Source organism: Kogia breviceps, chromosome 15 (assembly GCF_026419965.1).
Source record: "Kogia breviceps isolate mKogBre1 chromosome 15, mKogBre1 haplotype 1, whole genome shotgun sequence".
Classification (NCBI taxonomy): domain Eukaryota; kingdom Metazoa; phylum Chordata; class Mammalia; order Artiodactyla; family Physeteridae; genus Kogia; species Kogia breviceps.
This window is the reverse complement of record NC_081324.1, coordinates 71,704,431-71,726,670: the sequence shown is the minus strand read 5'-3', so window position 1 is coordinate 71,726,670 and position 22,240 is coordinate 71,704,431. Positions and strand designations below refer to the sequence as shown.

General features: G+C 54.4%; 1 protein-coding gene across 3 annotated transcripts in view; it reads right to left on the bottom strand.

Moving 5' to 3' along the window:
• Nucleotides 1-812: 812 nt before the first annotated feature.
• The window catches only part of TRPV4 (transient receptor potential cation channel subfamily V member 4), a 36,970-nt gene continuing 15,542 nt past the window's right edge, over nucleotides 813-22,240 (bottom strand). For 2 of the 3 annotated variants that reach the window (XM_059039443.2, XM_067014615.1), the window contains 14 exons: nucleotides 20,123-20,295; nucleotides 15,324-15,476; nucleotides 14,466-14,606; nucleotides 13,519-13,817; nucleotides 11,851-12,030; nucleotides 10,400-10,558; nucleotides 9,916-10,008; nucleotides 9,695-9,768; nucleotides 8,821-8,986; nucleotides 8,518-8,584; nucleotides 5,157-5,473; nucleotides 3,624-3,751; nucleotides 1,897-2,018; nucleotides 813-1,425 (listed from right to left, as the gene is read on the bottom strand). In XM_059039443.2, coding sequence (XP_058895426.2) covers nucleotides 1,268-1,425; nucleotides 1,897-2,018; nucleotides 3,624-3,751; nucleotides 5,157-5,473; nucleotides 8,518-8,584; nucleotides 8,821-8,986; nucleotides 9,695-9,768; nucleotides 9,916-10,008; nucleotides 10,400-10,558; nucleotides 11,851-12,030; nucleotides 13,519-13,817; nucleotides 14,466-14,606; nucleotides 15,324-15,476; nucleotides 20,123-20,295 — 2,230 coding nt within the window. In that variant the 3' untranslated portion in view covers nucleotides 813-1,267. The remainder of the gene's footprint in view (nucleotides 1,426-1,896; nucleotides 2,019-3,623; nucleotides 3,752-5,156; nucleotides 5,474-8,517; nucleotides 8,585-8,820; nucleotides 8,987-9,694; nucleotides 9,769-9,915; nucleotides 10,009-10,399; nucleotides 10,559-11,850; nucleotides 12,031-13,518; nucleotides 13,818-14,465; nucleotides 14,607-15,323; nucleotides 15,477-20,122; nucleotides 20,296-22,240) is intronic. The other variant, XM_067014616.1, reaches the window with a different exon arrangement.

The following is a 22,240-nucleotide window of genomic DNA, read 5'->3' as shown; positions in this document are numbered from 1 at the left end:
CAGAGGGAAACTTCAGCTGGCTGCAGATTCCTCCACTTCAGGGTGGAGGAGCAGGATGCGGTATTTCGGGGGGCCCTCCTCATGCCCAGAGGCTTGGAGCTGCCCTGGGGGCTTGATCAGCAGCGGGGTGTGACCCTGGGAAGAATGGCTGCCCCCAGCAGGGCGGCAGGTCGGCCTTCAACTCCAGCTCACATTCACAGCCCCGACGGCACGCGGTCCCATCCACAGGCACTCTCACGGCTCCAGTCACCACCACCGTCCTGACTAAGGCCGCTCTCATCCTCAGCATCACCCCACTGCTGACACGGGATGGCTCACCCATCCCTGTGCCTGCCTGTCGACTCCGCCTCTGCTCTGCCCTCTCCCAGCAGCTTTGCTCCCCACCAGCACATCACTGTCCCCCCACCAGCATCACCGTCCCATGATGAGCTTTACAATCTCCCCGCTAGCATTCCTCTCCCCCACCAGTGTCATTACCCCCTGCCAGCATTTCGACAGATTTACCATCTCCCCCCAGCACCACTATGCCTCCGCCAGCACTCCTCTCCTCACTCCCTTTGTCTCTACCTTCCCATCCCACTCCACTCTCACCTCCATCTCTCAGGCCGCCACCCCCCGTCCAGCACCCACCAACCATCACCCCAAACGTCACCTCGGTCGTTACCACTGACCCTCGTTCTGTTCTCGTCCCCGCCGCCCCGCCCCCCCGGACACAGGCACCTCTGAGCTCGTCCGTCTCTGTGCTGCCATCCCCGTGCCGGCTAACGTCTTCCCCACCGTCTCCACCATCAGTGAACGTTTATTGAGCACCAACAGTCCCCTACAGAGCATACAGGAGGCGCCGCGCCACCCCGGGGGCCCGGCCCTTCAGCAAAGCCAGCCCGCTTCAGCCCAGGGACGGGGCCGGGGGCTTAGCCGGCGGCAGGGCACCTGGGACGGGGGCCTGAGGCCTCTGCCAGGCTCCAGTTGGGGGCGGAGCTTGTGCCACTTTCCTGAGAACAGAGCAAATAAATAAATGGAGCCGCCAGGGTCTGAGCCCCGGTGGGCGGAGAGACTGCTGTTGCTTACGTGACTCCATGGGAGTGAGACAGGCCGCCAGGAGCCCCGTGCCCGGGTGGGGAGGTGGGGCTGGAGGCAGGACCCTAGGGCCCCCCTGGCATCTCCACCTGGCCCTCGCCTCTGGGGGTCGAAGGAGGGTGCGGGGGACACCCCAGGAGGCGCCGCTGAAATGTGGCAGTGGAGGGGACCCTACTCCTGCCTGCAGCCCCTAGATGGGGGCATCGTCAGTCCTCCACCTGGGGGTATAACTCTGCCGGTGGCCGTCACAGCTGGGTTTCTCCACGTTGTCCAGAGGCACCACCACCTCGTCCGGGTTCGAGTTCTTGTTCAGCTCCACCACGCGGGGCACCACCGAGGACCAGCGATCTGTAGTGAGCGCGGCGGGGGGAAGGGTGAGGGTTGGTGGAGAGTACACATGCATATATTGAGCACCTTCTGTGTACCGGGCACTCCAAAGTGCTCTAAAGGGGGAGGTATAGGATCCCTGTTTTATAGAGGTGGAAAGGGGGGCTCAGAGAGGTCACAGAATCCGCCCAGGAACACACAGGAGTAAATGAAAGAATAAGAATTCAAGCCTGGGTCAGGACGCCTGAGTGCCCATGACCTCTCCACTGCACCTCATGCACTCAGCTGAGTGGGACGGAGGGGCCCCAGGCCTTCACTAGCAGCGGAGGCAGCTCAGCGGCCAGCCCATCAGACTCTTCCATTCTACAGAGGAGAACGCCGAGTCCCAGAAAAGGGACAGGACTGCTCAAAACAAATCAGTGACGAGGAGGACCAGGGCTCCCCCTCTGCACCCCTGAAGGTCCCCCACCCTCCACTCCGCCCTCTACTCACCCCTCCGGAGGCGGCCCACAGTGTGCGAGAAGCCGTAATACTGGTAGTTCTCGTTCTTGCCAGGGTCCTCGTTAATGATGCCCAAGTTCTGGTTCCAGTGAGACCAGTTTACCTCGTCCACCCTGGTGGGGCCACAGCAGAGGGAGGGTCAAGGGGAGGCCCCCAGAGATAGCACCCCTTCCCCACCCCCAGGCAGCACCCCTGTTCCAGCCTCCCAGCGTACCCTCCTACTTTTCTTTTATTCTGATAAAATGTATATAACATAAAATTTGCCATTGCAACCCCTTTTTTTTGTTGGCTGTGCCACGCAGCTTGCAGAATTTTAGTTTCCCTGCCAGGTGTCTGTCCCGGCAGTAAAAGCACGGAGTCTTAACCATTGGACCGCTGGGGAAGTCCCCCTCAACGATTTTTGAGTATACAATTCAATGGCATTAAATACATTCCTAAGATTGTGCAACCATCACCCCTATCTATTTCCAAAACATTTTCATCACCCCAAACAGAAATTCTGTACCCATTAAGCAATGACTCCACATTTCCCTTCCCACCAGCCCCTGGTAACCTCTGTTCTACTTTCCTTCTCTATGAATTTAACTATTCAGCACATTTCATTTAAGTAGAATCATTCAGCATGTGGCCTTTGTGTCTGGCTGCTTTCACTTAGCATCATGTTTTCAAGTTTTATCCACAATGTAGCCTGGATCAGTACTGCATTCCTTTTTATGGCTGCATAATATTCCATTGTGTGGAAAGACCTTATTTGTACGGCTGTATATCCATTCATCTGTAGATGGACACCCTCCTTCTTGATATTCTCACTCTTATTATTGAGACACCCTCCTAAAGTCAGGTTATACCTTTTGGGGCCGAAATGGGCTCAAGATAATTTTTCCTTTCTAAAATTATTTTTAAGTTATTTTCATTCAGTTTCCATTTTTTGAGCACTTTTTCCTATGGGTCAGGACCCAGCAAGGAAGATACATTCTCTGTTCCCATTTGACAGATGAGGAAACTGAGGCTTGAACTATTCATCCAAGGTTACAAAGCTGATAAATCACAGTCGGGGCTTGAACTTCAAATTCAAATTGAACAGGACTGACTAGCTAGCCTGTGAGGTGGGGGCTATCATAGCGGAAACTGACTCTGCCTGACTCCAAACATGATCCTTACGCTCTGTGCTGGCAACCACATTACAAAGACTGAGTCCCCTTAAAAGAAAAGATTCACCCAGGGGTTCCCCTAAGAAGCTGGCATTCCCTGTGCATCTGGGTAAATCCCAAGCCCTGGAAGCTGCTGATGGCTCAGATTCCCCCTTTCACCTGGAGACCTGAGACCCACCCCATTGGTTCGCCGACAGAGGGCGGTGCCCTGTGATGAGAACCCGCCTCTGAGTCCGCTTCCTCCAGCAAAGGACAGAGCAGTAACACCTGCTGCATCAGGGGCGCGGGGAGGTGGCGGGGGGCGGGGGGGAGTCTGTCCCTGGCCGTGCACATCTCACGTGCCAACCCGTCTAATCCACACAGATGGCCGAGGGAGTGAGGCTATCATTGTCCCCATTTCACAGATGAAGAAACCAAGGCTGAGAACTAAACACGCGGGCCCAAGATCAGCCGGTGGCACCGAGTTCTGGTTGGGCCCATGGGGGCCTCAGTGGCTCGGGAAGTGGCAATGGGTAGAAAATGTAAGGAGGCCCGATGGTCCTGTCCTGCCCACTCACCCGGCCTCACCTGAAACACCACCTGCGGTCTGGAGTGCCGTCTGAGCTCTTGCCCACGGTCACCATCTCGCCGGAGCGGAAGGCCTTCCTCAGGAACACAGGGAAGGAGCGCTCGATGTCCAGGATGGTGGTGGCCCACTGCGGGGAGGGAGGGAGGGCGGGCAGGCGCGGGTGAGCCGCCCCCGGCCTCGCCTAACGGCTCTCAAGGCAGGAATGATTCAATGGGCCACAGTCTGGGCTAAGAACTAGGCTTCCCAGGTCCCACTGCCTCTGGCTTAAAAACTCAAATACCCACGGGGCCTGGCAGAAGAAAATGAACGAAGAAGGATCAGCAGCCTGTGCCCCAGGACACCATGTGTCCCCTGGGCGCTGGGCGTCCCCAGGGAGGGGTGGAGACTGGGGCAGACCTGGGGGTGCAGGTCCCCCACCCCGTGTAAAGGGGGCAGCCACCTCTCATCTATCTGAGCGCTGCCAGGCAGGAATGTGAGCTCAGCTTGTCAGCCTTCCAACCTTTCAAGAAAGGCCAGAAATCTGGATTTTTCTATGAAATCTCTTAATTTAAACGTTTTGCATTAGTTAACAAAAAAATATGGTGATGCAGGAAAAAAATAAATCTGGGCTGGTCAAATCCAGTCCATAGGCTGACAGTGGCATCTTATGAGTTATACCCAGCGGGGAAACTGAGGCCCAGGGAAGTAAGCGGTATGGATAAAGGTTAAGAGCAGGTCCAGATGGTTCCCTGAGACCCAGACCTGGGAGGAGGACCTTGGAGTTTTTTCTCACTGCGCCTTTTCCTGAAAATGTACCAAGTGATGGTAAATGTGGACGCCGCGTTCCCGGGCCTTGCAGCGACACTGAATTTATTGGGAACCCCAGTTCTTGAACTGCATGCACCCAGGCGGGCTGTGACCCCCACCCCCAGGGCCTCTGCTGTCTAGGACTGCACAGCAACCTGTGGGAGGCAAAGGCAGCAGCTCCCAACACCCACGAGGCCCGCATCTACATCCAACCACATCTGCTTGGAGGGGGGCAGGTGGGGAACCTGGAAGCTACCCCAGGGCTGGTAAAAGCCCCTCTGATGAGAACGCTGACGCTTCCCGGCTCTGGGGTGGCCTGTACGCATGCCAGCCTTGTCTCTTGGGCCAGGGTGGGGCACGGAAGCTGCCCCCCCCCCCCCCCCGTGCTCACTGCAGAACCCTCACTGAAATGTGAAATGCGATGCTCTTTGAGCACTTCCTGTGCCTGCAGAGCTCACTCAGCGGAGCCCGGTGAAGCTGACTGTATACCACAAACTGGACCCCAAAGGGAATCTGAGCCCACTGCTAGTGGCCAGGCAAGAAGCCACCTGGAACTGGGTTAGGCGGCCCCGGGAAACAGATGGCGGTCTTCGGTGCCCATTTTACAGACAGGGCGGTGGAGGCGGAATGAGATGGTGCGGCTCGCCCAGAGCACAAGGCCGAGGAGGCGAGGCGGGTCGGGGGGGGCCCAACTTAGAAGGAGAAGAGTGGCTGGCAGGGTGGGGATGGGAGTCCTGGGGCCTCACCTGCAGCTTCCAGATGTGCTTGCTCTCCTTGGACACCTGGCCCACCGTCTCGCCCATGAGGGCGATGAGCATGTTAAGGAGCAGCACGAACGTGAGGATGATGTAGGTGACGAGCAGGATGATGAAGACCGCGGGGTACTTGGTGCTGCTCAGCATCTCCAGGTCGCCCATGCCGATGGTCAGCTTGAAGAGGTCCAGGAGGAAGGCGCTGAAGGTCTCGCTGTCACGGCACGAGGGGTACGTGGGCACCGTGCAGTTGGTGTGGTCCTCGCTGCACGCCTTCAGGTTGGCACACGGGTTCAGGAGGGAGACCAGGGCTGCGGGAGGGACGGCGGTGACGTTCACCGAGGGTGAGGACGCCGGCTGAGGGGTGGGGAGGACCCTTCCCAGTTGATGGAGGGGAACGCTGAGGCCTGGTTAGGGGATAGCGCTGGCCCAAGGTTACTAAGCGAGGAAGCCGCGCCAGCAGTCACGTCTGGGCCCTCCTGCAGGCAGAGCCTTTGCTCTGTCCACAGACTCTTGTTAACAAGGAGGAGGTTCCCAGGACCTAGTCCAGTGGTTCTCAACCAGGAGTGATTTTTTTCCCCAGGGCACCTTTGGTAGGTCTAGAGACATTTTTGGTTGTCACAACTGGAAGGGGAGCGCTACGGGCACCTAGTGGGTAAAGATTAGGGATGCGGGGACTTCCCTGGCGGTCCAGTGGTTAAGACTCCGCACGTCCACTGCAGGGGGCGTGGGTTCGATCCCTGGTCAGGGAACTAAGATCCCGCATGCCATGCGGCAGGGCCAAAAAAATTCAAAAAAAAAAAAAAGACCAGCAATGCTGCTCAACATCCCACCATGCACTGGACAGTTCCCACAACAGAGAATTATCTGATCCCAAATGTCAGCAGTGCCAAGGCTAAGAAAAACCTCATCGTGCCTATTGTTCTTAGAGGTCTTGGGAGCCTGGAATGCCAGCATTCTGGGGGCAGACTCTCTTGCGTGCTCCTGTTTCCCAGCTCACAGCAGCTCAGAGAGGAAGGGTGGAAGAAGCCGTTCTCACTAAGGCCCTCACCCCCTCCAGACATCTCAAACTGATCGTGGTGCTCATCCCTTCCCACTAAACCCAGAAGAAGCTTCCGAGTCCTTCTCAACACAGTTTAACACCAACATGTGTATCTGCTCCTACACCATTCACGGCAAGGAGCATGAGGGGGCTGAGCCCCTTCAGTCAGTGGGGCATAGACTGTCACCATGCCTTCAACCTGGGATTACAGCAAGCAGGTTCCAACTCATATACTAATGCTATTCAATTCTGTAGCGACTGCTGAAATATGTGTTGAGAAGGATTCTGTGATCCATTAGCAATGTCTGTCATGGGCACAATAGTGGGAAACAGCAGCACATGTACCATGTTTGGGATACGTCAGCCTCAGAATGAGGATCTGGTGTTCCCTAGCAGGAGAAGCCCGGGGACCAAGCTGACCACTAAGTTGCTACTTTAACGCCTAGGTTTCTGCCTCAGTTTCTATATCTAGGACTGTGGTACTGCTGGACTCTTGATATGACTTTCAAACCACTGGAGAACCCCTGACAATCTGTCTAGTTCTTTCCAGTCCTACTCCTGGTAGGGGCAGTTGGACCCTGTCCCTCTTTCCCCAGCTAAGCTAAGGCCACAGTTCTCCTTCTCCAATATAATCCACACAGAGCCTTGGCACCATCTGGGTTAAAATATCACCATCATCAGATACCTGCTGCCAGTGCTGGTTCCTAGACCAACCTCCTCAGATGTGAATGTGGCCTGGTGAAGCCTGAGTTGGCCACACCCTTTTTTTTTTTTTTTTTTTTTTTTGCGGTATGCGGGCCTCTCACTGTTGTGGCCTCTCCCGTTGCGGAGCACAGGCTCCAGACGCGCAGGCCTGGCGGCCATGGCTCACAGGCTTAGTTGCTCCGAGGCATGTGGGATCTTCCCGGACCAGGGCACGAACCCGTGTCTCCTGCATCGGCAGGCGGATTCTCAACCACTGCACCACCAGGGAAGCCCGGCCACACCCTTTTGGATACTGGGCATTGGATGGCAGATCACGCACCCCTTGGGAACCAGCCCAATAACTTGATTAGTTTCCCCATCCCTGGTCCTTCCCCCATGGTCTGTGCCACTGAGGTCCCACAGCATCAGGTCATCAAGGAGAAAGCCTATTAGAGGGAGCCAGTGCTGAACCTTAAGAAAGACCTGGGCTGGGGCTTCCCTGGTGGCACAGTGGTTAAGAATCCACCTGCCAATGCAGGGGACACGGGTTTGAGCCCTGGTCCGGGAGGATCCCACATGCCGCAGAGCAACTAAGCCCATGCACCACAACTACTGAGCCTGCACTCTAGAGCCCGCGAGCCACAACTACTGAAGCCTGCACGCCTAGAGCCCATGCTCTGCAACAAGAGAGGCCACTGCAATGAGAAGCCCGCGCACCACAGCGAAGAGCAGCTCCTGCTCGCCGCAACTACAGAAAGCCCGTGCACAGCAACAAAGACCCAACGCAGCCAAAAATAAAATAAATAAAATAAATAAATTTCTTTAAAAAAAAAAAAAAAAAGAAAGAAAGACCTGGGCTGGTAGATGAATGATTAAAAGGCACCCTCCCTCCCCTGTAACCACACCCCTTCAATGTGGCTTTGTAGCTCCTGCCACCAAGAGGGTAGAGTCTATTTCCCCACTCCTTGAATCAAGGCTGGCTTTAAGACTTGCTTTGGTCCATAGGGTGAAGCAGAAGTGATGCTGTGCCAGGCAGTGACCTTGAATGCTTCCGCTCACATTCTGGGAACCCTCAGACCACCATGTGACCAAGTCCAAGCTAGCCGGCTGGAGATGAGTGACTCCAGGGAAGACAGAGAAGTCACCCCCAACTGAGGCCACCCCCTAGCTACACCAGTCAGCCAGCAGCCAACCCGCCAGCTGAGCACAGATACAGGAGCCCATCAAGATTAGCCAAACCTGGTCCAGGTCGGCATAACCACCCAGCTGGGCCACAGACTTGAACGTAATCATCAGTGGTGACTGTTTTAAGCCACTAAGTTTTGGGTGGCTTCTTTTGCAACAATAGCTAAGACACAAGTTTTACCATTCCCTAGCCTTTGAACTTGGGCATATTATTGAACCTTTCTAAGTCTCAGTTTCCTTATCTGTAAAAGGTGATAAGAAAGGCACTTCTCTTACAGACTTGTTAGGAGGATTAAATGAGGCAGGAATGGGAAAGGACTTAGCCCAGTGCCAGGCACACAATGAGAACTCTACAAACGCTGGTTATTTTCCTCCATACATTGTGGTGGCCGCTCCAGTCCCAGTACCACCCCCACCAGGCCCACCTGGGCACCCGGAGCTCACCTGAAGCGTAGCCAATCATGAAGAGCAAGTAGACCAGCAGGAAGCGGAAAAGATCTTTGAAGAGGATCTAAAGACCCCGGCGGGAATATGGAGGCAAAGATGAGACATGTGGTTTCTCGCTTTCCCAACACCTCATCCCAAATCTCTCCAGCTCCACCCTGTCCCTCTTCGATGTCCAGGCCCTGCCCACTGCCCCCGTAGCACCCCACAGCCTCAAGGTCACCAGCACTGTCTGTACATATGTGGTGTGTGTGGCTTCCTCCAAGGACACACAAGTCCAGAGGGAACCCCCCCACCCCATACCTTCTGGATCATGATGCTATAGGTCCCCGTCAGCTTCAGCCCACGGGTGAAGTAAAGGGCGTTCATCCAGCCCAGGACCAAGGCAAAGACCATGACGGCCAGGTAAGCCTCAATCCCCGCCAGGTAGAGGGCCGCCGAGACAATCACCAGCACAGAGTAGATGAAGCTACAGGGCAGCAGAGATCACAAGAGGGGCCGGAGGGGAGAGGGGAGAATGAGGCCCTGGAGGGGGAGGCATGCCCTCAAGCCCTCTAGGTAGTAGGACAGTCCAGTGACACCCAGAAGAGAAACCATGTGGATTCACTGGGTTCCCAAGCATCCTGTTAACCAGATCGCTCAATTAATTGGCAACTGCTACATGTTTAATGGCCCTGAGGCCCTACCAGAACCCAAAGTGATGTCCTTTGGAATTGGTAGAGAAAGATTCAGTGGTGTTCAGTGGCGATTTTGTGGCTAAGTGAATTTTCATTGTTCTCTAACTCTAAGGAAAAGGGAAAAGAAGTAACACACACTAACAACACATCCTGTGCCCTAGGCAGACATCATTAATCAATGCCAGCACTCTTTCCCACTAAACACAGACACAACCTCAAGATTCTTAACATGGGCACTCCTGGCAGACATTAGCAATTAATCACAAGCATAAGAGGTTAAATTATTTCTATCCATGGTGTATATGGTGATAACTCTTTAGCAACCAAAATCTTGCTTTAACCAGAAGACCCTTTTGCTTGACACTGGCCTTATCCTGATCAGGCTGGGTGAATTCACTCCTAGCAGAGTCAGCCCCCATCCCACCACCAAACCTGGATGATGTCCCTCCCAACCCCACCTTCCTCACCCAGAAGCTGCCACCCCAGGGACCTCTACTCACTAGAGTAGTTGGAAGGAGCCATCGATGAAGAGAGAATTCACTCCAGGGCATTTCTTCATGAACAAGTCTTTGATCTGGAGGAAGGGAGGGGATGTGTGAGAGAGGTGGAGCCAACAGAAGTGCAGAGGGGAGGAGAACGGAGCTAAAAGAGGTGGAGGGAGAGACGGGGGATGGGCAAGGTACGGGGGAGGGGGGCGGTGAGGGGGTGGGCAAGCACTCACATTGGTGAAAAAGAACAGGACCCCGGTGAAGAGCGTGATGATCTCGCCGGCCAGCCTCAGGTAGTCCACCGTGGTGAGGTAAGCGTATGGGGGCTGGGGGGCAGGAAGCATGCAAGTCCTCCCCCAGCCCCATCAACATCTGGTCCCAGATCCATATGTTCCCCAATGCCCCGAACATCTACATCCTGTGGAGCCTCCTCCCTCACCCTCTTCCCCCTGGGTGTGGGGTAGGTACCTCCCCATCCATTTCTTTCTTTTTTTTTTTTTTGGCTGCATCACACAACTTGTGGGATCTTAGTTCCCCCGACCAGGGATTTGCTGAACCCAGGCCCTCAACAGTGAGAGCATGGAGTCTTAACCACTGGACCACCAGGGAATTCCCCCTATCCATCCCTAAGCCTTCTCCAGTCCCTCCCACGGGGGACCCCCCCCCCCCCCCCGCCGCTATGCTCCAGCTTCTGCCTCCTGGCTCGTGGTCACTCACAGTGCCCTCCAGCGGCTGGTAGTAGGCGGTGAGGGTAAAGATGACCATGGCGCACAGATAGGAGGCCACATTGATGTAGAAGGAAACGGCACCAAACTTTCGCCACTTGTCCCGAAGTAGTTCATTGATGGGTTCCACGGCCAGCATCTCGTGGCGGTTCTGTGGAAGGTGGGGTGGTCAGGGGGCTAGACAGGCTGACTCCAGTACGCCTTCCCCCACCTTCTGCCCTGGGAGCACTTTTTCCTCCTAATTCATTCTTCAACAACACCCAAACTTCTGGGCTCAGCATTCGAGGCTCAGCCCAATTCTGCCCCAACTTACCTTTCCAGCCTGTTCTAGACTCATAGAACCCAGAGCTAGAAAGATCCCTAAAGAATATCTATTCTTGTGATCCCCAAACTCCAATCCGTGGACGGTGCCAAGCCGCTGGCAGCAAAATCACCTACGGAGCTTGTTAAAAATATAAATCCCTGGGTTTCAATCTCAGAAATTCTGATTCAGGAAGTGGGACTTGGAAATTTAGCCCAAGGATAATAAATACTTGACTCACCACAATTTTCCAACTCTGAACCCAGGACAGACATCGATAACGGAGTCCCACACAATAGTACTCTATATAGTTCCCTGGGCAGACACTACCAATCAGAGTTTGCAGCAGAGATGGTAAACTTCCCACCATCCCCCAATCTAAACCAAGTTGGTCACTAATTTCAAAGATGAGGGAAGTGAGCTCTGGTAGGGGAAAGGCATCTGTCCAAGCTCACAGAGCCAGGGCTAGAAGGGAGACCTTCTGCACCCAGGACCCAGCACTTTCTGCCCCATTTGTACAGCATCCTGTCCCTTTAACGACTTGAGTTTCTTTATCATCAAGGATTTGTGCAATTATGTAGTCACAAAGATGCCACTGCAGTGTTATTCCTGATAGTTAAGTACAGAAACAAACCCAAATGACCAAGAGTAGAGGAATGGTTAATTAGAACATGGTACATTTCCACGCAGCAATGATATTGCAGAAGAATATTTAATGGTGCAGAACGATGTTCATAAAATACTCCTAAGTTGAAAAAAAAAGAGCTTTTTAAAACTTCATATAACAAATGCTAATGATAATAGCTGACACATAATGTTTACCCTGCGCCAGGCGGTTCATTTGGTCCTCCCAGCAACCCAGTGGGAAATGCTCTATCTTTATCCACATGGTACAAAAGAGGAAGCTGCAACTCAGAGAGGTTGGGTAGTTTGTCCTGAGTCATACAGCACATAAGTTACAGAGCCAGGATCCTGAACCAGTCCTGCTTGCCCCCCGAAGCCCGACCCTTACAACCTCCCATTTTCCCCCAGTGCCAGATGCTGTTCTGGGCACTTAGTTGGCCTCTTCTGCATCCAGTTCACAGACCCCACCACTTTGGGCCCCTCCTTCACTGCGCCCCATTTCCTGCCCTGATGCCTACCTCAATCTTGCTGTTGTACACCAGGATCTCCAGCACAGAGGCCTCTTCCCCACACGTGTCCAGGGAGGAGAGGTCATAGAGTGAGGAATACACTGGTCCATAGGCCCAGTCCTTGAACTTGCGGGATAGATGCCTGGTGTCCTCGTCTGTCACCTCCCGACGGATGATGTGCTGAAAGATCTGCACGGGAGGAGGGAGGGTCAGGGCGTCCCTTGAGGGGCGGGGAGCACTGCTGCTGGGCCACACACATTGGAGGGACCCTGGGAGCTGGGCCAGCCCATCAAATAGCACCTCCCCAGACAGCAGGATGGAGGGAAGGGTAAAATATTTACTGAGCACCTGCTGTACACCAGACCCTTTCCTCACATCATCTTGTTTGATTCCTACCCTTACCATCCTGGTTGACAGATGAGCAAACAGAGGCTCAGAGAAAAGAAGGATGTTCCCTGAGGCCACACAGCCCACTGAAGCCAGACTGAACCCAGGTCAGCCTTAAAAATCTGAGTTGTCATGAGTATCTTCTTTACATAATTAAAACAGCAATTAATCAATCTTACTGATCAGTTAAATCTAGTAATAATTATCCTATTCAGTCCTTCTTATTGCTACTCCTACTGTCTCTGGCTTACACACAGGGGAACTGGGGAACGGATCAGGTGGGAGTCCCCTCAGGCCACAGAGTTCAATAGGCAAAGCCAGATTTTAAACCCAGGCCTTTTCTACTGCCTCAGGACTCTGGTATAATTGTGATTTTAGTAATTTTTTGCTATATTTTTAATAGAGGAATAATAACCCTTACCGATTATTAAGCACTTATTACCCATCCCAGGATCTTTATTAACAACTTTAAGTGGATCACCTCATTGAGTTGTCTGAACACTATACCACAGGACGCTACTGTTATCCCCATTTTACAGATGAGGAAACTGAGGCACAGAGAGGTGAGATGCCTGAGGTGACATGCTGAGAAGTGGCAGAGCCTGGCCTTGGACCCAGGTGCTCCTGACTCTAGAGAACCCCAGATTTGGTTCTCAATCAGGGCGATGGGTGCCCCCCCAGGGGACAATTTGGCAATGTGTGGAGACATTTGGGGTTGTCACAATCGGTGGGGGGTACTACTGGCATCTAGTGGTTCGAGGCCAGGGATGCAGCTAAACATCCCACAATGACACAGAGCAGCCCCACGCCCCAGAACATCCAGACCCAAATGTCACTAGTGCCCAAGCTGAGAAATCCTGCTCTAGGCCCTGTGCTGTGAGGCCAGAGAGGGAATAAACTGGCACACAGCCACTCAGCAGGTTAGAGCCTGAGCTAGGACCCCTGCCACGGAGTAGAGGGGAGTATTGCAGGGCTGCAGCTCTGGGACTCAGTTCTCTGTCAGTGGCTTGCCCTGGCTGCTGGGAATGGGGCAGTGAGCATCCCATGGGGTGGGATGAGCAGAGAGGCTCTGGGATGAGGTTGAATAGCTTGGCTGGACAATAGGGAGCCATAGCAGGTTCTTGAGCTGGGACATCTGCACACTGGGGTTGGCAGGATGGGAGGTGGGTGTGCACATTAATAATAATGCATGCCAGCAGCAGTCCCTCCCGTGTGTGTGTGTGTGTGTGTGTGTGTGTGTGTGTGTATGGAGGGGCAAGAATGGGTGTGTGCCCCCGGCCCTGCACTCACCCCAATCTTGCCCGTCTTGGCGGCCATCATGAGGGGCGAGAGGCCATCGTTGTTGAGCACGGCCTCCAGGTTGCTGTCGGGGAAGAGGCGGGCACACTTGAGCAGCAGCAGGTCGTACATCTTGGTGACGAACTTGGTGTTCTCGCGAGTGTTGTCAGCGATGGCCACCAGCGCGTGCAGCACTGTGTTGCCACGGGAGTCCTGGCGCCGCATGTCCGCCTTCTTGTGCGGGTTTTCTGTCAGGTAGTTGACGATGTGGGGCTGGTTGGTGCAGGCCGCCAGCGACAGGGGCAGCTCACCTGTGGGTGAGGGGGTGGTCGGTGACGGGGCCCCGGGGCCGGACACTCGGGGCAGATGCCGCGACAATGGACGCAGTGCCCACGGTCAACGTGGACGAGCCCCGGCCGACTGCACGTGTCTGGAGGCGATGCTCCCGGGTAGACGGGGTTCGGGCGGGGGGTGGGGGCGGCGTTGTGTGACTTGGAGGCTGTGAGGGATTCTTTAAGGGACTTTGTGCCTGAGCCCCAAATAACATGTGCCTTTGAGCAGGGGTGAAATTTAAAATCTTCCATGGGTCCAACCGGGACGTGGCGGTGATGGAATTCGGGCCCTGCAATCTGACCATCAGTCCCAGCTTAAGTCAGACTGGAGGATGCGAGTGTTGAGGGCCGGGGACACCCCATCACAACCCTCTGATCCCATCACGATCCCCGCTGTAGAGATGGGGAAACTGAGGCTCAGGGCAGTGTGGTGATGCTCTACTCCTCGCAGACAAGACCTCAGTGACCAAGACCAGTCAGGCGGCCTGTGTACCGGGTGCTGTCCGGGCCCGTGGCCAGCGCAGCCCTGGCTGTTTGGGGAGGGGTCAGGGCTGCCAGCACCACCATAGGCCCCCAGCCCCCAGCCTCTCCCCCGTGGGCCCCAGGCCCCACCGGGCCCCTCCTCACCAAAGTAGAAGTAGCCTCCCTCATCCTTGGGCTGGAAGAAGCGTCCCCGGGCCTGGGCGTGGACATCGGCTCCTTGGGCCACCAGGAGCTGCACGTAGTGTTTGCAGCGGCGCTCGATGGCGATGTGCAGGGCGGTCTGGCCTGGGATCGGGTGGGGGACAGTCACCGGGGGCAGAGACCCGACCAGTCGTGGGAGGCGCTGGGGTGCAAAAGGGAGAAACCCACCCGAGGGCAGCAAATAGCCCTTCAGGCATTCCCGGATGTGGAGTCTCTGATGCCCGAGGTCCCAGATCTGCTGCATCACGCAAGCAGAATCTTAGGCTCAAGGGATGTCCAACTTGGAGGGCCCCAAATGTGGGAACCTTTCAGACTCATAAGAGGCTTTCATCCTAGAGGAAACAACGGCATCATAGTCTCATAGAATTGGGGATGTAAAATTCACAGCCTTTGAATCTGCATATCCAGGAATCTGAAAGGTCAAGCTGGATTCATAGATCTCAGAATTTAGACCCAGGGATCTGGCACTGGAGACACCTGTGCCTTTTTGAGATGTTGCCTCATAGAACTATTGCAACAAAGCCTCAGAGTATCCAGAACCTGAGCATCTTGGGCCCAGATTGCCAGGTTCATGGCCCCTTTGGCTCATTGCACCTGAGAACCTTGGAACCGTTGATTCTGAAACTCAGAATATCAAAGTTGGAAGGGGTAGTTATTGTTCTTTCGTCCGTTCATTCATTCATTCAACAACTGGTTCCTGGGGACGTGCTGGCACTTGGGGCCCAGACTGAAGCTCTCACTTGGGGGGATGGTTGGACAAGCGAAGACGGTGCCCCCCTCCCGCCCGGCTCAGGGCCTCACCTCGGTAGTAGATGTCCCGGAAGGGCGAGTTGATGAATTCGCGCATGTTGCCCGTGCGCTCAGCGATGTCCAGAAGCACAGGGATTGTGTCGTTGCGGCCGTTGCTCAGATTCAGCAGGGCTTTGGGCAGGCAGGTCTTCCCCGTGGATGGCTCTGTGAGGAGAGACGTGCAGGAGAAGGGGCGCTCGGCCCGTGGCCCAAACTGCTGGGCAGCTGTGGACAGGGCACTGGGCAGGGAGCCAGAGGTCCTGGCCGTGTCGGTCCTCCTCTGCGAGCCTGTTCCCTATCTGCTCCCCATGGTACTGAGAAGGTCAAATAAACTCAGAGGAGCAGAAGTTTTTTAAAATGTGGGAAGCTGCAGCCTGTGGAGAGGTTGGTGTTTACCAAAGCATATTTGGAGAGAATTTTTAAAAATCAGATAAAAAGGGGGAATGCTGGGTTAAACAAAGCCAACCGTATTTCTTCACTACAGGACTTCTCAGAACCTTTAATCTGTTAATGAGGACTGTGAACCTCTAAAAGCAGACCCAGGAGGCAGTCTTTGCCTGCCTATTTGCACATAGATCCTTTTCCCATGAAGCGCTTGCACTAGTGCCCCTAGAGGCAGGCAGGGGGAGTGCAGCATTCCCCAAAGTGGAGGCTGTGAGCCATAGTGAACGTGACATTATCTTAGAGGATTTGGGGGCTTCTGCGGATGCAGCAATAATAACAGTAAAAACCCGAGTGTGCAAGGTTCATCCGCTTGTCAAATCCCTCCTGTGAAATCAGTCTTCGTTTTGTCCTAATGGGTCCTTAACACCTCCCACTAATGCTTACTGTCCCTTTGCAATTTTCTTTCCCTTGTATTAATTTTTATGGTGACATGAGTTGATTTATATCTTTAAAAGAGCGAGTCGATGAAAAGAGAACTTCCCTGTGAATCAGGCAGGGGGTAAAACGGCCAGATGCAGGAAGGGGATCAGGAAAGGGATGAGGAATGGGAAAGGCAGGTGTGGGCTGAGGGGCCCACTCTGGACCCAGGTCTTTGGGGGCTCGAATTGGGCTTTGCTCCTGATTTCTGTATGACCTTTTCTGCTTCAGTTTCTTGTCTAGCTAAATTGAGGCTACAAAGGGAAATTGTGGGACTTCCCTGGGTGCACAGAGGTTAAGAATCTGCTTGCCAATGCTGGGGACATGGGTTCGATCCCTGGTCCAGGAAGATCCCACATGTCACGGAGCAACTAAGCCCGTGCACCACAACTACTGAGCCTGCACTCTAGAGCAGGCGAGCCACAACTGTTGAGCCCGCGAGCCACAACTACTGAAATCCACGCGCCTAGAGCCCGTGCTCCACAAAAGGAGAAGCCACTGCAACGAGAAGCCCGCGCACCGCAACAAAGAATAGCCCCTGCTCGCCGCAACTAGAGAAAGGCCGCACGCAGCAACAAAGACCCAACGCAGCCATAAATAAATAAATTTATATATATATAAAAGGGAAATCGTGAGCTAATAGGTATTTGTTGATGAGCCCAGAGCCAGGCAGATAGGAGTCTTCAATAAGTAATACTGCTGCAGTTATTACTCCATGAGAAATGCTTTAGAGCCTCTCCTTAGGTGCTGGGAAGTGGGTAAAACGCAGAGACCTGAATTTCTGTCCCACCGCTCCTAGGAGTGAGGTTGCTTGGACAAGCCTCGTTCTGGCTACTTTAAGCTACACCCCTGGCGGCCAGCCCAGAGTCGACACCAGGTAACTATGTACCGAATGATAATGGACTCCAGTTCCCCATCTGCATAAGGGGGAGGGGACCCCAAATGCTGGCCAAGGCCCCTGGGGATTCTGTCCAGACACACCCGCACTCAGGGCAACCTCAATCAGTCCGTTTTCTAATTGTCAGGCAACTCATGATTCTCCACGCTGACCTTGTCATCTTTCCCCAAACCCCAACCCGGTCTGCATGTGTCCCCTCCGTAGATGATGGTGTCCCCAGCCAGCCGAAACTTTTGTGTTACTCTTATCTTTGTCCTCCCTTCTCCCCACATCCACCCCACCCCCCAGCAAGTCCCACAAATTTTACCTGTTTCTCCAACCCCTCCACCACACTCCATCTCCACTGCTGCCAACCTGGCCCAGCCACCATTTCTCTCACATGCCTGGTTTCCACCAGCCTTTCTGGACGTCTAATCCACTTTCCACATAGCAACTGAGTCCAACTCTGGTCATGGTTAGCCACAGGGCCTTTGCACATGTGGTTCTTTCACCTCCTCTCTAATCCTTCCTCCACTTCTTTTTATCTGGCTAACTGCAATTCATTCAGACTCAGCTCAACTGTCACCTCCTCCCGGAGGTTCTCCAAGATTTTCCTGATTAGGTCAAATTGTCCAATGCAGCCTCTTGTGGACACACATTACAGTTTGTAATTGTGTATTTATTTCTGTGATTGCTTGATCAAGTTGGTCTCACCCTCGAGACTGAGAGCTACTTGAGGACAGGGTCATATCTGCTTCACTCACCACTTCTGCCCCACACCAGCACAGAGCCTGACACTTGGTAGGTGCCCAATAACCACTTGTTGAATTAACGCACATTCAGCGAAGGGGCAAGCTGGGCACGGCAGGGAATTCCACACCACAGGAGCTCAAGTGGTTTGTGTGGGATGTGGAACTAGACCTTGGATTTGGACTTCCACACCCCCAGGCCCAGGCAGGGTCCGGGGCTGCCAGCCTGGGTCCTGGTATAAGACACGAAGAACGGCGGCTACCCAGAAATGGGGAGGGGTTGCAGTTACCGACTCCACCAGCAGGTGGCAAAGTGGCTCTGCCCACGAGGGGATGAGGGGAGGCTGAAGCCGAGGGCCCTAAGTTAACTGCCAAGTTGGAGGTTGTGCGTGGGCAGAGGGGAGGGCCGGCCACTGACTCCCCTAAAAATCATATATATACACTACCAAACGTAGAATAGATAGCTAGTGGGAAGTAGCCGCATAGCACAGGGAGATCAGCTCGCTGCTTTGTGACCACCCAGAGGGGTGGGATAGGGAGGGTGGGAGGGAGGGAGACGCAAGAGGGAAGAGATATGGGAACATGTGTATATGTATAACTGATTCACTTTGTTGTAAAGCAGAAACTAACACACCATTGTAAAGCAATTATACTCCAATAAAGATGTTAAAAAAAAAAAAAAGAATCAATGAGCTCAGGAGCCTCTGGCTAGAAAAACACCCAGGGGCAAATCCAGGTTTTGTGGAGCCTGAGACTTACACAATTTGGGGATCCTGTTAATGAAAGCAAACACACAATTACAAGTTCCAGATTAGGTCCAGGGCTACAAGGGGCCAGAGCAAGCAAGGGCCCTGAAGCCTAATTAATGGGCGTCACGGTAAATCCCCCTCTACAGATGCATTATTCTGTACCATTTCAGGGCCCCCTCCCAGCCTATCTTAGGGTCGCCCACCCATCCTCATGCAGACACACTGGCCTGGGAGTTCCCAGCCTAGGCTTAGAGCCACCTTTCAGCTCAGTCCTGAACTCAGCAGAAGCCAGAAGCCTTGGCAAGCCCAGCCTGGCACTGCTCTGTCCCCCGAAGCACAGGCACCGTGATCCCCATCTCACAGGGGTCCCCTCCACCCCAAATCTCCCCATTTTTGCCTGGCGAACTTGGGGGGCCAGGTGGGGCCATTTGGCCGGGGCTTAAATGTGGTTGTCGCCAAATGAGATTCACACCATCACGGAGACCCTCTCCGCAACTCTAAGCTCGTGCCCCAAACGAGGCCATGGCACCTGGCTGGGCACCATGAATGAATATTTTTTATAAGTCCGGTAATTCTCTTCTGATGGACACAATGATACAGCATCGTATCGTTCTGGTGTTCAAAGAATCTGGCTGAGAAAGGGACATGTGAAAAATATACTGCAGACCCAGTCAGCCTACTTTCGCACTTAATTTACTTGAAGTACCTAAAGTCTCCAAAAATGGCCCCTGATCTCCCTGAAGCTTCGTCAGCCCCGAGCTGTTACCATGGCCGGCCCACCCGTGACAGGTCCTCCTTCCTAGCAGGTGCCACAATTCCCGACATTTTATATGGATTTGTGGGGTCACTCGGCCAGTTAATTACAGCTCACCTGGCACCTGGCACTTAACAGGTGGCTGACTTGGGTGGAGAGGCTCACAGGCCACCTTCCCCGATTTGCAGGGAAGCCCTGGGGTAGCAGAGGGAGCTAGTGCCCCGAGGTGGGTGTTCTGAGCCTGGACGAGGCTGGAGAGTGAGCTGTCTGGGCTGAGTAAGTCCCAGGTCAATGGTGACTGGGCTCCAGCCTATAGCGGGGAGCCAGAAAGCTGGGCAGGGAGGGGGCAGAGCCTCAGAAGCAGAAGCAGCGATGCCCTGCTCCCCACTGCAGAGCTCCCCTCAGAGGGGACAGGAGCTCCTGGGACCCCAGCTGCCTTGTGCTTGGCACCGGCCTCAGAGGCCACGACTATGCTATTATTATTCCCCAGGGTACACATGGGGAAACTGAAACCCAGAGAGGCCACACGTCCCTTAAGTGGTAATGGTGGGATTTGAATCCAGGTGGGTAGACTCTGCTCACCTATGACACTAATCTTTTCATAAATGAAGGCTGAATGAATGAACAAAGAAATGCAGCAAAGGCCCAGAGAGGTTAAGTAATATGGTAAAGGACACACAGGACCAGACTCCCTGTCCAGTGCTCTTCCTGGCTAGTGCAGCCCACTAACCCAAGGGAAAATGCTGAGGGGAAAGTGGGACCCCAATGCCAGGCCTCCCCCAACCCCCAGCTGGCCCACCTGCTATTCCTGGGTGGCTTACCCCGGAAATCCTCGTCAGTCAGCCGCTTCTTGTGGGTCAGCAAGAAGGGGAGCAGCCCGTCCAGGTCGGCGGTGGATCCCCGAGACACGATGTCAAAGAGGATAGGCCGGTTGAAGACTTTGAGTATGGGAGGCGGCTGGGGTGTGGGAGCTTTGGGGCTCTGTGGCTGCTTCCTGAAGGGTGAGGAAGCCGGGTGATAGGAGGGCTCATCCTCTGCCCACCCCACAGTCTCTAGCCTTAGGGGCCCAGGGATTGGGAGGTGGGGGCAGCTGGAGCCCTAGGGAGGGACCAGACTGAGAGGAGAAAGACATCTGGAGACACAAAGGAATGTTTTATCCCAATAGACTCTACCTGGTACCTACTGTGTGTTGGTTGGAGACAGAAAGAAACACACAGCTCATGCATCCAACCACCCACCCATCCACCCACCCATCCATCCATCCACCCACCCATCCATCCATCCACACACCCACCCATCCATCCATCCACACACCCACCCATCCTCCATCCATCCATTTGTCATTTACTAAGTACTTAAGAATCCAGAGACTGGAAGAGACAAAGATAGTAAGAAAATATAGGAGGAACACCAGACTAAAAGATAAAGCAACTCTATCTTTTATTCAATCATTCACTCCTTGATTTTTTCATTCAACAAACATTTGAGACAAATGAGGCCATGCACATAGGTGCTTAGTCCAGGCCCCACCAAAGTAAACACCCAATAAATGTTAGCTGATATTCCTGTTATTATTTAGCGCCTACTGTGTGTCCAGAGTCTGTATGTGTGGGAGAAATGCCGAGCTACAGAGGCAGGTGGAGACAGAACAAGATGGAGAGGGCTGGGGGAGAGGAAGCGATGGAGAAAGAAAAAAGGGAAAAAACATACATTCATTCAGTCATTCAATGAACATTCATTAGGCACCTACTGTGCTAGGTTTGGGGGGTTTTTTTTTTGCAGTACGCGGGCCTCTCACTGCTGTGGCCTCTCCCGTTGCGGAGCACAGGCTCCGGACGCGCAGGCTCAGCAGCCATGGCTCACAGGCCCAGCCGCTCCGCGGCACGTGGGATCCTCCCGGACCGGGGCACGAACCCGCGTCCCCTGCATCGGCAGGCGGACTCTCAACCACTGTGCCACCAGGGAAGCCCAGTGCGCTAGGTTCTGAGAGACAAAGAGCTGGAGCAGCGCTAGCCCAGGGGCACCATGAGGGCCAGGATGCCCTGTGCCATGTCCTCACGCACCCAGTGCCCGGAACATACAAGGGCAAAGCACCATCTGTGCAATGAAGACAGGATGGAGAAGAGAAAGAGGCGGAGATGGGGAGGGAGAAGAGGGGGTGTAGGGGAGCAGAAAGTGAACCACGACAGAGGTGGCGGGGCCAGAGGGGGAAGGGACACCGAGGCAGGGGCTTCAGGGCAGAGAAAGCCAGCAGCTCACCAGGGGGAATGGACAGCCGCTCTCCCTCCTTCTTCTGCCCAGGCCCCAGACTGTACACCCCAGGGCAGGGCCTCCAGTGATGGGGGCCAGGGAAGGGGGAAGAGGTGCTTCCTGACGACAGGGGCACACAGGCTAGGGCAGCCCCCATTTTATCTGCTCCTGAACTGTGACCTCTGAGCCAAAAAATGAAATGAAGTAACACCCTCGCCCCCAGTCCTCACCGAGGCAGCCTTTGGGGTCTCTGAAGACCTCAGCCGCTTAGCCACCTCCCAACTCCTCTGCAGGCCCCCCAAAGCCGTTAGCCCTGGCTGTCCGGGGCAATGGTGGGGATGAGGGCTTGAAGGAGGGGATCTGAGGGAGGGGAAAGGGAGACAGGGAGCCACCAGCTTCCAATGGGACCTTGGAGGGATGGGACACCAGGGCACTTGGCTTCCCTGGGCCTGTTTCCACCTCTGAGTGGAGGTTATGCAATTTGTCCAGTACAGCATGTGGGCTGTGAGGCCCCATTGCTTGGATACATTGAGCCTCTCTAGCCTTGGGTCCCTGTACGTGCACTTCCCTCCACCTGGAGTACCTTCCTCCCACCACCCCCGCTGTGTGGCCGCCCTTTTTCACCCCTTAGCGCTGGGCTTAAATGTCGGCTGCTCCAGGAAGCCCTCCTGGACTACCTTTCCTGTATC